This window comes from Sminthopsis crassicaudata, chromosome 1 (assembly GCF_048593235.1).
Source record: "Sminthopsis crassicaudata isolate SCR6 chromosome 1, ASM4859323v1, whole genome shotgun sequence".
NCBI classification, from domain to species: Eukaryota; Metazoa; Chordata; class Mammalia; order Dasyuromorphia; family Dasyuridae; genus Sminthopsis; species Sminthopsis crassicaudata.
Genome location: NC_133617.1, coordinates 164,737,453 through 164,753,722, shown reverse-complemented (window position 1 = coordinate 164,753,722; position 16,270 = coordinate 164,737,453). Strand labels below are relative to the sequence as shown.

The window sequence follows — 16,270 nt, the reverse complement described above, 5'->3', positions numbered from 1 at the left end:
TGGGGCTTCAATAGCCTGTGTAACCTGGTTTTTTTCCAATATTTTTCAATCGTCAATTACATCCCCTCCAGGGACAAGGGAGTTTGGTGCTACTGACCTCTTATTTATTCCTTAGCATTAATTCCTGACTTTAGCCATTTTCCCTGGCTATTCCCCCATGCCTGGTACTGTCTCCATTATCACCTTTACATTTTAGCTACACTGAAATTTCAGCTAAAATCCCTCCATTCACATACAAGCCTTTTCCAAATATACTTAAATTTTAATGCTTTGTCCTAAGTCGATTATCTTCAGTTTATCCTGTATAATACCATTTTTATACATTGTTGTTTTCCTTGTCTCCCCAGACTGTGAGGTCATGGAAAACAAAGGTTGGTTTTTTTTTGTTGTTGTTGTTTTCTGCCTTCCTTTTCCTATTGTTTAGAACAGTGCCTGGGACATAATAGGTGTTTAATAAATGCTTGCTGACTTGATTTGATTTCTAAAAGTGGGATAATAATAGAACCACATTTTTATGAGAATCAAATGAAATGATGTGTGAGGTGTTTTGCTGACATTAATAGGCTGTGTGTATATAATTTATTCTGATTTTTACAGATAATATTAATGATTTTTGTTATTCTTGCCATTTTGGCTCTAAGAACTCTTCTGGATCAAAGGCTTACACTGAAATGGACAAGAACAAGTCCCCCATTTTTACCCCCAATTTAAGTCATTCATTACTACAGTTCCATACTACATTAACAAGGATAATCAAGGATTGACTATATTATAAAAGCTCATAGGCAATGTAATGCCTATGAAGTGACCCTTGTTAACATGAGGTTTAATTAGGATTTCTCTGAGTATGTTCTAGTTTAAGATTATTTAACCACAAGTCATTAAATTTAATGATAGCTATCTTCATGCATTACAGTGACCAAATTTAATACAACTTTCCATTAAATACATATTTTGATTATTTGGACCATTAATTTCTTTAGACTCAAATTAGAAAGGTTTTACTTGAATTTTTAAAAAACTTCAAAATTTTCACTTATTTATACTTGTAGGTGTTCTTATAATTCACATGATCATTGAATGCTATCCAACATCTAAGGTAAGATTACTTTTGTGGATTGAATTCATTGAGGAGAAATAATTTTTAATAAATATATTTACTTGGTAATTTAGTAAATCCACAAGCTTTAAAATTTTAATATCAGCAGCTTCCATTAAAACATGTTAAACTAACTTTTTAAAAACTAACCTGTTTCTCCCAATATTCTTTTTATCAAGATTAAGACATATTTACTATCATACATTTATGATTAAGTGTCCAGACCTCAAAAAATTGTTCATTACATACCCCTTTGAAAGCCAATAGCATTGTTTCATTCTTTGATTCAAATTTTAAAAATCTACACTCCTGTCAATGCAGAAATAAACTGAGACTCAGAATTAATACATCTAATAAACCTCATATCAACCCTGAAGATATACTACAAATTCACTTTTAAGTCGAGACTGATAAAAAACAACAACAAAACATAAAAGAAATGGAGAGTAAGGGAATTAAATCAACGAGAAGAGATTGGAGTACCTATAATTTTTATCACTAAATCTCAAGGAAACCTGCTTGATTCCTTAGAAAATACCAAGCTCAGGTAATTTCCAATACAAATTTGTAGAAGAGCATAAATCTCTATACATCTCCTCAAAATAGCCCAGAAAAAAATACAATTGTTGGTTACATTGAGGCACACTGTGACTGAATGATACTGGAAGTAAAGAAATTCTTTCAGATAAGTGTCAGCCGTCAAGATGATATGTGGAGTAACAGAGACTTTATTTGATCAATTCAGAGACCTTAATCAATAGGTGTTGGGGATGGGAATAGATTTCCCTATTTCTTAAGTGGTTCAGGTTATGAAAGGGGTAGAAGAAAAAACTTCTTTGCATTAATACTCTCATCAGATCTTAGTAGGCACACCATTTGGAGAATATCTGAACTTTAGGTAAAGTGAGATTTGATTTCAATTTAAGATTTAATTTTCAGGATTCAAATAGGAAACATTTTCTACATCTACATATAAAAGTAATTTGGTTAACTTGTTAGAAAACAGCAGTATAGAAACAACAGAATTGAAATAAAAAAATGGGGACCTGTCTCTATTCCCTGTCTTTTACTGTCTACAAAGTTAAGGTCTATTCTATCCTATTGTTTTGTTTTTTTAAAATCTTCATGGACTTGTGCTGGATTCATGGAAACATAGACTTGTAATGGGTTCAAGGATTTTTGTTACTAATCTCATCTCTTCCACTGGGTGAGTGCTCTAAACGCAAATTTCTTCATTTGTAAAAATGAAGCTATAATAATATGTAAAAGCTATTGTGAAAATCACAGGAGGTGATATAACTGAAGCATTTTGCAACACTTAAATCGTTATATAAATATCAATTATTAACTAAGACAAAGCTACTTGATACATTCCTATTTGCTTCACATTACCAGAATCAGTGGTAGTTCAGTAGTCAGTGTTAATCTATATGCCACAATCTGCCACTGAATTTTCCAAAGCATATATAAAAAACCCCTCAAATTGTTCCACACTTATTGGCAAATGCATAGGTGGGTAAGTGTTCCCAAATACGAATTATATTTTACTATTAGAGCTTCTAACATACACACTGAGGATAATATGGCTATTAAATGGACAGGGAATAAAAGTTTACTTTAATTTTACTGAAGGTCACTTACTTGTTCCACAGACAATAACATTCACTATTTCTAAGGCAGGGGATCACAGGCCTATTTAAAAAAATGCTGAAACAGTGTACCCAATTTGTTTTATTTAAAATAGGCTTCTTGGACATTTGAATGATCAAGAAACTTTACACCACAACTCAGTCAAAGTGGGATGTAAACATTAGTAATTAGGAGGATGCCAGTGGAAGAGAAACGTACATTTAATTGCTTCTAGCTAATTATTTATGCAAATCAGGCATGGTGTAGGGCAGGGGAGAAATGCTTGTAAATAGGGAGAGGGGTTTGCCTATTAATAGACCCTAAATCAAGGTAACCTATATTTGCAGGGACAAACCAAATGACCCCTAGTAAGTGGGGTATATTTATAGAGAAAACTCAACTGAACCCCTCCTAGTTGGGTTGTTTTTTTTTTGGGGGGGGGGGAACTAATCTTTCCCTTCCTTCCTTCCTTCCTTCCTTCCTTCCTTCCTTCCTTCCTTCCTTCCTTCCTTCCTTCCTTCCTTCCTTTTTTCCTTCCATCCATCCATCCATCCTCATCTTATTTCTCATAATGTTCCTGGGAGGTAAATATTATTATCCCATTTTACAGCTGAGGAAACTGAAGTTCAGAGAAATTAACAATCAGAATTTGAACTCATCTTGCTATACCACCCAGCTGCTTTTAAATAAAAACAAAGAAATATAAGTGAAGTATGAGTCATAATTACTTGGGGTTTGGGTCATAATTATCTTAGGTTTTGATATCAACAACCTTATTGTTGATATTGTGGAGGAACTTTTTTCAGACTGACCTCTGTTTTCTCCAAGGAAACACAGAGAGATGACTGAAAACAGAAGGCAGGGACATACTACCTAAACATGTGTAGGAGAAAGTAAAGGAAAATGAGACAAGAAGAAGAGAAGGGTTTAAAAAGATAGGAAAAAGGGAGAGAGAATCTGATATTTTTAGCTTACTTTCTGGATTCTGTTGTGAACATATAAAGAAATGGTCTAGTGTTTATATAGAACTCCTCCAAACTCACATAGCAGAAAAATAGTTAAACCATGATTAAAAAAACAAAAAAACACAAAAAAAACCCCCCACCAAGATTACAAAAGTAGATACAAAGAAATAGAGGCTAGCTTTATGGAAAGGAACAAAGACCAAGAAGGTAAATAGTAGAATATTCTAGTGGTGAATGTTCTTTCCTCATGGAGGGAGCAAAAGTCCTTTCTCCAAGAGGTTGCCCCATTTCAATGCAGTCAAAGTTGGTACTCTGAGACCAAATCAAGAGTAAAGTAAATCAAACCAGCACAGCAAATCGTAACTAGGGATGATAGAGATAATATTAAGAAAAATTTTAAATAGTATTTTATTACTATAAATATATGCAAAGATAGTTGTCAATATTCACCTTTGCAAATTCTTGTGTTCTAAGTTTTTTTTTTTTTTTAACACCTCTCTTTCCTTCTTCTTAAAGACTGCAAGCAATCTGTTAGAGATTAAATGTGCAATTCTTAAGAAAACTTCCTATAAAAACTAAATAAATATGTAAGTTATTTTCCATTACTTGGGGCTCAGTATTTTTCTTACAACTTAAACCCTATATTGAACCCATTTTATATGAACCTTTAGATAATGGATATGACATATAATAATACATCTAAAGAAACATGGATATAGCAGAATACTGCATATCTACTTAAGAGCTTTCTCTTCTTATATATTCCCCTCATATTTATATAAGCTACTCTTTAAAATAGTTGTTATAGCTTAAAAAATACAGTAGTTTATGAGAATATTAAAAACTTGATAGATAATATGTTTGTGGCTGATACTGAAATTATACTGACAGTAGAAATTAAGTTTATTTTAGTGTTAATTATAAACATTAATTGATGTCCTCATTTAGTGAATGAACTGAAGTTCATTAGGAGAGTTAAAACTTTGGTTTTTGGTTTAGACTTATGGTTTCATCAGGGTAGGGCACTCCCAGTTTGGAAGCTTCATTATATTAATGCAAGTCTAGAAGTTTGGAAGTTTGAAGTTTTAAAGAATTATCTGGGCAGTGAGAAGTTCTAAATGACTAGACCAAGACCACATAAAGGACATAAACCCTGGACTTCATGATACGAGCCAATGGCTCTATTCAGCATTTATAAATTTGAATTAGTTATCAGGAATAAACCAAACCAACCTACTCGCCCCCTAATCAAGAATCCCAGCCATTAGCCCCCTCAGTTGTCAAAAAACAAAACTAAAATAAAATACCAGCTGGCAAACTAATACATTCCCTTGATGGACACAAGTGTATCATCATTCTGGATGGCTCAGACAAATTTCTACAGGAAGCCTTTCAAGCCTTTTTAATTCTAGTAAAGATCTATTTGTCCAGTATATAGCTTATTGATGTAGATTTTTCCCCCATCAGCTGGTGAGTTCCTTGACATTGGGAGTTGCCTTTTGCCTCTTTTTGTATTACCAGTGCTTGGCATTGTGTCTGGCACATGTCAAAGTATTGGGAGGCCAAAAATTTCTGCAAATACTCTGAAATTAGCTGTTTATACTGACCCCCAAAATCTAAAACTATTAACAACTCTACGAAAAATAGGAATAGGATTTCCATATTTGAGTAAATCCTGATTAAACACTTCATAAAGTTACAAAAATCCTTTTTCAGCATTCAAAATAAAAATGAAGCTGCTAATACTTGGGGCCTGGCACATTTTCTTTTTCTAACCTCCATTGTGAATATCTTCTAATTGATTTATTGATTCCTGTTTTGGTTCCCCCCACCCCTTTTTTATTAGGGACTAAGAACTTGCTTAACAACATATAATTTGAATAAAATACCAAAAATAAAAACATTCCCGCCTGGATTAATTTCCAACTCAAATCTTTTCTACTCCTCTTTCCTAACTGCCTATATACCAATCTTGTACAATTAAATTTCAACTAACAAAATATGAATTCAAATGAAATCTGAATCCTTACTTCTCAAACTAGCATCCTTCACAATGGTTATAAATTTAAAGCAATTTAGTTCACCATATTTAATTTTGAGATGAAGAAAATGAAGCCTAAGATAAGTGAGCTGCACAAATAGAAGATAGTCATCAACCTAACATGAAGATAACACCACCCCATGATTGGATAATTGCAAAATATTTCTAGCTGATTTGATTATCTAAAACATCATTAATTCTACCTGAAAAAATCTATCAAACATTTTTATCTCAATTCTTAAAATGAATTATAACAAATGCCTACTATGTTAAAGCCAATCTACTAGCTCAGTATTCAGAACTAATGGCTCTCTCTATGAATAAAATCTTTCCAAGCTTCTTCAATTTTATTTTCTAGATCAATTTTCTTAATATAAATTCTAGTTAAAACAATCAGTTTTACTATTTTCTCAGTAAGACATAATCATAGCAAAACTTATATGACTGTCTTAAAATTGTAATTGCAAGACTGACAATTAACATGAGAAGATAAAAAGTTCTATATACAGAAAAATGAGCTATGGCAAAAAAGCTAGAAAAAATTAGCCTTGTGTTTGTAATACCTATGCAACTCAGTAGTAAAAAATAAGCCAAATTTTTAAGAAATTTAGTAATCAATCTGAAATTATTCAGCATTTAGAAACATTTCCCAAATGATAGAGGCAGTAATGATTTTCCAATTAAAAACAAAATTTCCATTTAATGATGTCTTTTGAGAAATGGTAAATTAAACTGCTCTACAGGATGAAAAAAATATTTCAATATATGAAAATGTGATTAGTTATTTCAGAAAAAATACTATTTCTCTAAAATTTGAATAAACATTCTATAATTGTAAAAAAGTCAGATGAAGATAAGAATATAAACAAAAACCACTACCTCAAAAAACTCAGGAAAGGAAAGAAATGAATTGAGATAACATGTTTTCCTCAAAGTCAAATGAAGTTCCATTAAATTACCAAAGAATAAATAGATCAATAATGAACTGAGGAAAAAGAATGTGATACTTACAAGAAAATAGGAAGTAAAGAACACGGGGAAGAATACAGGGAGTTGCTAAAACAGATAAAGAAGGTTATTAGAAGAATAAAGAGAAACTGTGCAATAGTCAAAGGTGTTTGTTCAATTTACAGTCAATTATCAACATTCATGTGCTTAATTTTTGCAACTTCAAACATTTGTAAAATTTTATTAGTAAGTTTATCTTCTTTTTTGTGTCGATAAATGTGCATATTCATTTTGATGTGCAGTAGAGAAAAAAAAAAAGAGCTATAATGCATGCGAGTAAGTTTGTGAAGTATCCGAGTAGGTGCTTTGATTAGTCTTGTTCACCCCTACCATTGTAGAATAAAAAGTTGCCTGAGTAACATAGTTTCACTGTTTGTCTTTAAAATAAATTGTGTTGCAATTATAGGCCCAAAGAATAATACAAGTCCTCTGGGCTCTAATTTCATATGTACGGTGTCAGTGACTTCATACCAGAAAGTCATAAGCTGAGTTTGGATGGAATAAACCAATAAATTGTTATAGGTAAGGCCCCAAAAAAAGAGTAATTAAGGTACTGTAAATTTCACGTGCACTAAAAATAAAGAGTCAAAAATCAGTGTTTTTGTTATGTTCACATAAAAAGTCATGGAATTCTAAGGAATTATTAGCAAGATGTTTGACAAGTTAAAAAATGTTTGATGTACTGCACTTTACGAATTATTTCATGTATACTTTATTATCAGAATTAATATATTATAAGCACAAAAGTTTATTTTTGGCAATCTCTAGTAAAGAGATTACATTTTCAGGTGGTCATAATACCCTATTTCCCATAGGTTCAATGCATTAACATTTACCTTTTTGACTTTTGCTCCATTTTCTAGATTATCCCAGCAAAAAAGTTGAGCATTGATTGTAAACATCTTCCCCTGAACCTAAATTTATCCATTAAAGAAATCTATAAGCAATCAATGAAATAGAATTTTAAGTTTTAATTTTAAAATATAGATGGAGAAATATAAAAATGTTTTTGAGATATGATAAAGGAACAAAAACCCTCACATGGAAAATCATGAAGGAGTTACAAATAGTAAAAGAAACTGCCAATAAGTTAATAAAAAAAATTATCTTTCATTTCCCATTTTACTATAAACAAAACTGGAAAAATATAAAATTCAATTGGAAGAAAACAGTAAGTCATATAATTATATGACAATATTAGTCAAAATATTTTCCAACCTAGGTTAGAGGGCTTAATTCATAAATAGTTTATCGGGGAGTTCTTTCTGTTAATTTGGAATTATTTTTACTAAAGATTTAGAAACGGGATTTTCCACATTTGTTAGCCAACATTTAATTTCATTACCCATTTATCTTTTCCATATACTCATACTTCTACTCCAAAAATCTCCATCCAGACAAATATCACATTTAACACTTCCTAGTTCTGTGACCCTGGGTAGTCACTTAACCCCAATTGCCTCAAAAAAAGAAAAGAAAAGAAACAGTTTAGACAAAGTTATCTGAAGGGTATCAGACACTGTGGGATAAGGAAAATAAGGGATGTAAAACAGGTTAAGGCATTCATTATCTTTGTCTCTGAAAAGCTTACAATCTAGTTGGAGAGAAAAGACATGCAGGAAACATTAACTAGTTAATAATACTAGATAATAAATAAGATGGCTTAATGGAATTCAGAGGAGAGAGCTATTTTATCTGAGAGCAGGAAAGTCATCATAAAGTGGAGAAACTGAACTGTGCCTTGAATGAGGTGTAGAATTTGAAGAAGTAGTCTTGTAGAAAGAAGACATTCCAGGTACCTAGAAGTATGAAGAGGATCAAATAATGGCTTAAGCTAGATTGTAATGAATCCTGGAATAAATTTGAAAGGAAGGGGCTGTCTTTTGCCTTTCTTTGTATCCCTAGTCCTTATCCCAATGTCTGGCACATAGCAGGCACTTAATAAATAAATGCTTAGTAAATGATTGCCTATCTAACAAGAATATTTAAAAAAAAAAGTTTAGGTAGATAGAAATTCCTTTAAAGCAATTTCAAGCAAGAAAAAAGATAGTTGGAGTCAGCTCAATCTACCAACAAACTATTATATATTCAGTGAGACTATTTACAAGTTAGAAATCAGCCAAAGTTATAAATCAGAACTTGATTTATTATTTTGCTGACTGTTTAGACTTAAGAAAAATGATGTAGAACATATTAATAACGCAGATTAAATCGAAGTGTTTCTTTTATGCATTTTCCCCATAGTCCCATTGTTAAATATGTATCAGCATACTATTGTGTCATATCTTGCCCACTGTGAAGGCAGTACATGTAACTTTCAAGATAAATGCTATTTGATAACAAGAGTTTTGAAAAGAATGATAAATCAGGGGTCCTGAGTTCAAACTTCTGCATTTTCCAATTTCTGTTGGAGTGTTCAGGATTATATGTCAATGCACATATAAATGTTAAATCCTGTTGTATTCTTATAAGTATATTCTCAAAAAAGTTCAGAATAATACACCCATCCATCAAACAACTGTACTTTCATAATTATGCCAATGAAAAGCAATAAGGACTTATGACTACTAACACCCAAAGAAGCTCGTCAAGCCCTTCTAGCATAGTATCTGGTAAGAGAAAATGCAGAAAACTGGGAGATTGTAAGGCTTTATGAAGGGGCTCAGTCTTTATTTGTTCTTTTTCTTTTTAAATGAAGGTGATTGGAATCTCTCATTTATCTTAGAGTTAGTCAAGTGGAACCAATTACAGAATGTCCATCTATGCAACATAATCTCTCTAAGACACAAGACTTTAATGTGGACTGGAGGTGCCTTTGAAAAATGTGGAAGCACATACATGGATGTATGTGTGTATGTATGAATGTATATAGATAGGCAGACAATGTGACTGTAAGAGGGTGGTGGTGTTTTGTTTTGCCAATATAAGTTATGTAAGTCAACAGAAGTCTATCTGCATATAACTCAGAGAGTCAAAAACAAATCTCTTTTCTTTTTTATGTTTTATTTTTTTTCTAATTACATGTAAAAACAAATATAATTGGGCTTTTTTGAATTCTAAGTTCCCTTCCTCACTTCTTCCCTCATCTGACCCCTCCTTGAGAATGCAAGTAATTTGATATGTTATATATGTAGTTAAATAAAACACATTTCTATATTAGTCATGTTGTGAAAGAAAATATTCCAAAAATGTACATACACAAAAAATAAAGAATAACATCCTTCAATCTAGTTAAAAAGAAGAAGAAGAAAGAAGAAAAAAGCAGCAACAGCAGGTCAGTACTGATTAATTGTAGGTTTTAAAAACATAAAAAAACAAGCAAGCAAAAAAAAAAGATCCACATCTCATAATTGTTCTTCACCCAAAAAACGAAGAACTGGTAAAAAAAAAAAAAAAAAAAAGATACATATATAAAAAAATTATCTTGTTTGGCTTAGTATTGTTAAGGACCATGCCTAAGTGTGAAGCCCCCACAGCTTTGAATTATAACATACTTGAAGGAGTTGCAAAGCAGCCTTTACTGACACAAGCAACTGATGTTGGTTGTGGATTGGGAATGAAATAAATTAGAGACAAGAGGGAAGGAGACAGGTCAGAGAATACAACTGTCTCTGTCTCCTTGATTTGTTATCATCTTCTCACATGAAGGGATCTATTCTGCTAGTCAGAATTAGATCCCCAGTAGCCATTAATAGGTGGCTCCTGTAACAAAGATTGATTTTATACCCTATGATTCCAGCTAACCTCTCTAATTGTTCTAATTTCTGTCCCATTCCTTAATCCATATCCAGATGATGTCAGGATCTTTTATGCTGCTGAGTTTAAGGTGGTAGGAGAGAAAAGTTTTTTTTTCATTTAGACATTAAATAAATATCTTTTAAAGTATAGGCCAAGCCATTTTACCTCACCTAGAAGCAATTCTAATTCAGTAAGGACCTGGATCACTGATCTTGGCCTGACAAGAAAATAGCCACTTGCATTCTGATAGGTTCCTACGGCTCTCACAATTTTAGGTTCCTATCAACTGTGAATCGGGCCTCAAAGACTTCCTCTACTTTCCATGAGGCCAGGGAGCAATCCCATTAATCACTTGCTTCCTTCAATAATAGGATTCACCAACAACCAATGATTAAAAGCTTGGACTTCTAGCCAACTCCCATTCCCTTATGTAAGTCCCATTCCAGAGATTCTGAATTTTTGAACACTGATATCATAATGGCTAAGTCTTCTACTCTTTCTATTCCCTCTTCAATCTCTTACTGCAAATTTGCCTACCCTTCCAACTTCTGGCATTGACTAACACTAAACTTCCTCCTGGCAATGATGCATTTCTGACCACTCTTTCAAGTACTTTCATATCTTTGGATTCCATGATCACAGCAGGAGAGTCAGAATATTCCTTTACAACCACTTCCACATTCTTCTTCCACCACTTTCACCAAGCAATTTCTCTTCCTTTGAGGTTTATTACCAAAACCAGATCCCATTTGTTGTTATCTACTGACTCCCTTCCTTTAATGAGTTCACTATGCCTGACTTTTTCTTTATAGGGCAATTCTTGCTCACAGAGTAGGAGATTTCAATAAATAAATCAAATATTCTAACTTCACAGTTTCTCAATTTACTCAATTTCCATAACCTATTCTATTCTGTCTCTCTTTTTCAGCTTACACACAAGACATGGTCATACCAAACTTGTCATCAAACATAAGTGCTCTATACTCCAAAATTCCTTAATCATCATTCCAACTTTTCTTATGTTAATCCTATTTATCTTAATCTTGACCACTATTCCTGCTAAGTCTCATTCTTTTCCAAGTCATGACTCTTGAAATGGACATATTCTTTTCCTTTCCTTAACATGATTGAATGGAAAACCAAATCTACAAAGTCTCCTAATCAATTTTTTTTTGCTCCATTATCTTATTAACAATTATAAGAAGCTGTAGTTTTTGAAAATGTTAAAAAAAATGTACCACTGTCATTAATGCATCATTTAAAAAAAAATGAATCCTTAGAAGAAAATAGGTTTGTAAAATTGCGTGATAACATGGGAGTACAACGTAGAATAACTCAGTTCTAATCTTTAGCCTTGCATGTAAGGTTCCAAAGGAATAAACTAACACAGGGCACGAAAACCAAGGAGGAGGCACCATTAGTTGCTTATGGAATCTAAACCTGGTCAAGAAATTATAGAGTGTAGACAGTGCACTATAAGGTTAGTGAATAGAAGTGCCTCTGGATCGCATTATTCTGAGAGCAGCAAAAACTTAACATTGTCAGCTGTTAAAGTAACAGGGTGTAATAGAAAGAAATTCAGGTCAGACCCCAGCCTTCAATCCCCAATCACAAAACAACACTAATATAACAACCTATTTCAAGAAGAAGTGAGTTGAAAAGTGAAGCAAAAAGAAACTGATCAGTTTAAAAAAACAAAAAAACAAACAAACAAAAAAAAAAAAAACCAACTTCTAACTGATCAGGAAGTACAAAACACAAACTGAGAAGAAAATGACTTGGAAAAGATCTCTTAAGAAAAGAGTCAGAGAAAAATGAAAACTGGACACAAACCCAATTTCTGATTTTCTAATAAAGAGATTTTTAAAAGTGCAAAATTTTTTTTTTTTAATAAAATGAGTGGGTCAAAGAAAAATGAATTGTTCAGTACAGAAAGAAAATAACTTCTTTTTAAAAAAAAAATCACAACTGATCAAGTGGAAGTTAATGACTACAAAATATAATGTGAAAAGACTGGGGAAAAAAGGGAAGAAAATCTGAAATTGAAGAATCAATGAACTACTTGAAAGTCACTAACAAAAAAAGGGAATAGACATACGTTAACAAATCTTAAAAGAAAAATGTCTAGATAATATCTTAAAACTAGAGGGCAAAAGAGAAGATAAAGTAATCTACCTGTCACACATTCTGAAAGAAATCCTAAAACAAAGGGTGGCAAGGAACATTATAGTCCAAATCCAGTGCTAAAATACTGAAAGCAGCTAGAATGAGAATTTGAATACCATAACATCAGTCAGGATCATTCAAGATTAAATAGCTATGGGGGGAGGAGGAGAGAGAGGGAGAGGAAGAAAGAGAAGGAGATAGAGAAGGAGAATGAGGGAGAAAGAGAGAGAAGAGAGAGAGAGAAGAGGGAGAGAGGGAGAGAGGAAGAGGGAGAGCGTTGAGAATGCAAGGACACAGAAATAAGGGGTGGTGCAGAATCTAGTATACTTCAGCTGACATTTTTTTAAAAAGGATCTCAAAACAAAATAAAAAACAGAAAATTTAAAAATAGAGTTGGGAAAGTTTCCTCTTGCTAAAATGTACCAAAGAAAATAAATATAAAAATTAACGTATATACAAATAGCAACAAGGAGAAATTAAATGAGTTAAGGGAGAAAACAGCAAAAAAAAAATTAAGTGAAAGAAAAAAGGAAATAGTAAGAACCTTAGTGATGGAACTTCAATTTATTTCTTCTCTCAGACCTAGATAAATCTATCCACAAAATAAGCAAGAAGTTAAAAACAAGAGAATTTTGAGAAAAGTTAGATAAGGGTATATAAGAATCCTGAATGACAAGAGAAAGGAGTATAGCTATTTCACAATACATGGAAACATTGCAAAAAGTGAACATGTATAAAAGCATAAAAACCTCACAAATAGAGAAATGTGAACTCCTTTTCTGATGGTAATACAATTAAAAATTCATTACAGGTCTTTTAAAATAAAGAGTAGAAATTAACTAAAAACCAAAATTACTTAATATTGGAACTTTTTCTGATCATAATGCAATGAATGGTCATTTAATCATACATTAAAAGCTAACTGGAAACTAAAAAACAAAAACAAACAATGCCCCCCCCCCCCTCCTATCCCAAACTAATGCTAAATAACATATTGGTGAAAGAACAAATCATGCTGTTGGGTAGCTTAGAACACTGGACTTAAAATCAGAAAGATTCATCTTCCTGAGTGCAAATCTGGTCTTTAGACATTTTCTAGCCCTGTGCTAGCCACTTAATCCTGTCTGCCTCAGTTCCTTATCTGAAATAAGTTGGAGTTCCTTTGCCAAGAAAACTTCCAATAGGAAAAAAAAATGACTGAAATATAATGGCAATGAAACATCATGCCAAAATTTGTGGCCAAATTTTGCACTTATAGGAAAAATTATATTTCTAAACACTTTTATCAATAAAAGAGCAGAGAAACAAATTGGGATTGCAACTAAGAGGAAAAAACAAACTAAAAACCCAATTAAAAATACTGAATTAAATTCCAAAATAGAAATTCAGAAAAATCAAAGCATATCAAAAAGTTGTGTTTAAAACAAATTTTAAAAAGTTACTGAACTAATAATACTTAAATTATCTTCTCTTGAAAAAGAAATATAATAAGACATAAGTGAAACCCCTAAGGAGGAAAAAAGAACCTTGGTGAGATAAAGAACAACTTTAACAAAGGTTGAGATAGAAAATAAACCTGCACAAATGATCAGTATATTTCAATACATTCCCAAACAATAACCAATTGCAAGAGAAAGAAAGAAAACTTCCGTTAAAATAACAGACAGCACAAAAGTCTACCTTTCAAGATCACATAAGAACTATATTAAAATAATTATATAACACTCCTCATTCACAAAGTGATTCTAAATAAGTAGAGAAAATATTAATTACTCTTGGGCTGAAATATAATATTGACTATATAAACAAAATTTACATATTCAGTAATGTTAATAAAACTACCAAATAATTACATTATAGAGTTAGAAAAAATAATTTAAATCATCTAAAAGAACATTATAAAAATCAATAGTAAAAGAAAAGGGAGAACAAAAGTGCGCTAACAGTACAAAATCTCAGTATACTACAAAGCTCTAATCATCAAAAGAATGTGGCAATGGCATATTAGGCACAAAACATATTCAGCCAAGCTACTGGGCAATAATTCACTATTTGACAAAAATTGCAGGGAAAACAAGAGAATCTCAACATGTATACAGCTTAAAAATAAAGGGTGATATAGGAAAATTAATAAAGCATTGAAGAAATGGATTTAAGAAAGACTTTATGACCAAACAAGGAGGTTCAGAGGTAAAATGAAAGATTTTGATTACATGAAATTAAAAAGTTTGCGTATAAACAAAAATCTAAATTAGAAGAAAGGCAGGAAATTAGGAATAAAATCTTTGCAAGAAAGTTTCTGTGATAAAGTTCTTATTTCTAAGATATTACACATATATACATATAAATAATAAGTAAAAATTATAAGTGCTACTAAACAATTGATAAATGGTCAAACCATATGAAAAAGCAGTTCATGGAAGAAATCAAAGCCATCAAAATTACCTGACCAAAAACGCTCCTCTATCACTAATAATGTAAAATGAAACAACTCTGAAGTATCACCTATACACACATTGTGCCAGATGACAAAAAAAGGAAAATGCTCAAAGGGGTGTATATAAAAAAATAACTTCATTTTTGGTACACCTATAAAATAGTCTTAAGTTTTTTGAAAAGCATTGGGACTATGCCCCAAAAGCTATTAAACTGTGCGTGCCCTTTGACTCAGGGATATTGCTATTAGGTCTCTAAAACAAAGAGATTAAAGAAGGACATTAAGTTTTTATAGTGTTATTTTTGTGACAGTTAAGAATTAGAAACCCAGGTGATGCCCATCAACTGGTATATAAATGTGAATGAATACTGTAAGTTAACAATGCAAAAAGTAATGAAGAGGATGGTTTCAGAAAAACCCGGGAAGATTTTATGTGAAGTGAACAGAACCAAAGAACAATTTACAGTTTAATAGCAAAACCCGTGTTACAATTTCCCCCCTTTCCTTTTGCAATATTATAAAGATAAATCAATAACGAAACAGTAAATCTACCAAAATGACCCACAAAAATTCCAAAAGACTCGAGGAAAAATGCAAAATTTTATTTTACATGACTTCATATTTGGCTTTTAATGGAATAAAATGAGTGAAGAGCTCTCATAAGAATGTGGCCTTGACTTATGCCTTAATTGTGACTTGAGATTTTGCAGTAACAAGCTAAAAGCTGCAGGTGTTCGCTATCTTAAACATTTACCTCCAGACACTCTCCCCCTTAATTAGGATTTAAATACTTAAGGGGTAAAGAGTGTTATTTACTAGTATTCTTTAGCCTTTGGGATAGATTTCCACATTAGGCAGCATTTAAGTGTAAGCTTGGACTTCCCCAGACAATGACAGAAAAGGGGTAAGAGGTGGGGGAAGGCCATGCACTTCTGGTTAGGTATATAAATTTGTGTTTTGCAGTTTGCACTTTGTACTCTTTTATGAAGGATACTTTGTCTATTAGAGGTTGCCCTTTCCCAGAAATAATAAAAAAAATCCTTTTTGTTTTTTTTACCTTGAGAGTCTCTGATTTTAATTTGTATTGGTGTCCCTATCACATAGTTTAAAAATATTTAATTAAGCAAGGATTTTAATCTATTTTGTTCTTTCATAAAATCAACTCCTAATTTTATGTATTAGTTCAA

General features: G+C 32.0%; 1 protein-coding gene across 2 annotated transcripts in view; it reads right to left on the bottom strand.

The window, feature by feature from the left end:
• CDYL (chromodomain Y like) overlaps nucleotides 1-16,270 on the bottom strand; it is a 159,090-nt gene that overhangs the window by 42,841 nt on the left and 99,979 nt on the right. Inside the window, exon 4 of one of the 2 annotated variants that reach the window (XM_074270843.1) lies at nucleotides 6,746-6,790. The exons of the other annotated variant lie outside the window; for it this stretch is intronic. Within the exon in view, the coding sequence (XP_074126944.1) occupies nucleotides 6,746-6,790 (45 nt within the window). The remainder of the gene's footprint in view (nucleotides 1-6,745; nucleotides 6,791-16,270) is intronic. 2 annotated transcript variants of the gene reach the window in all.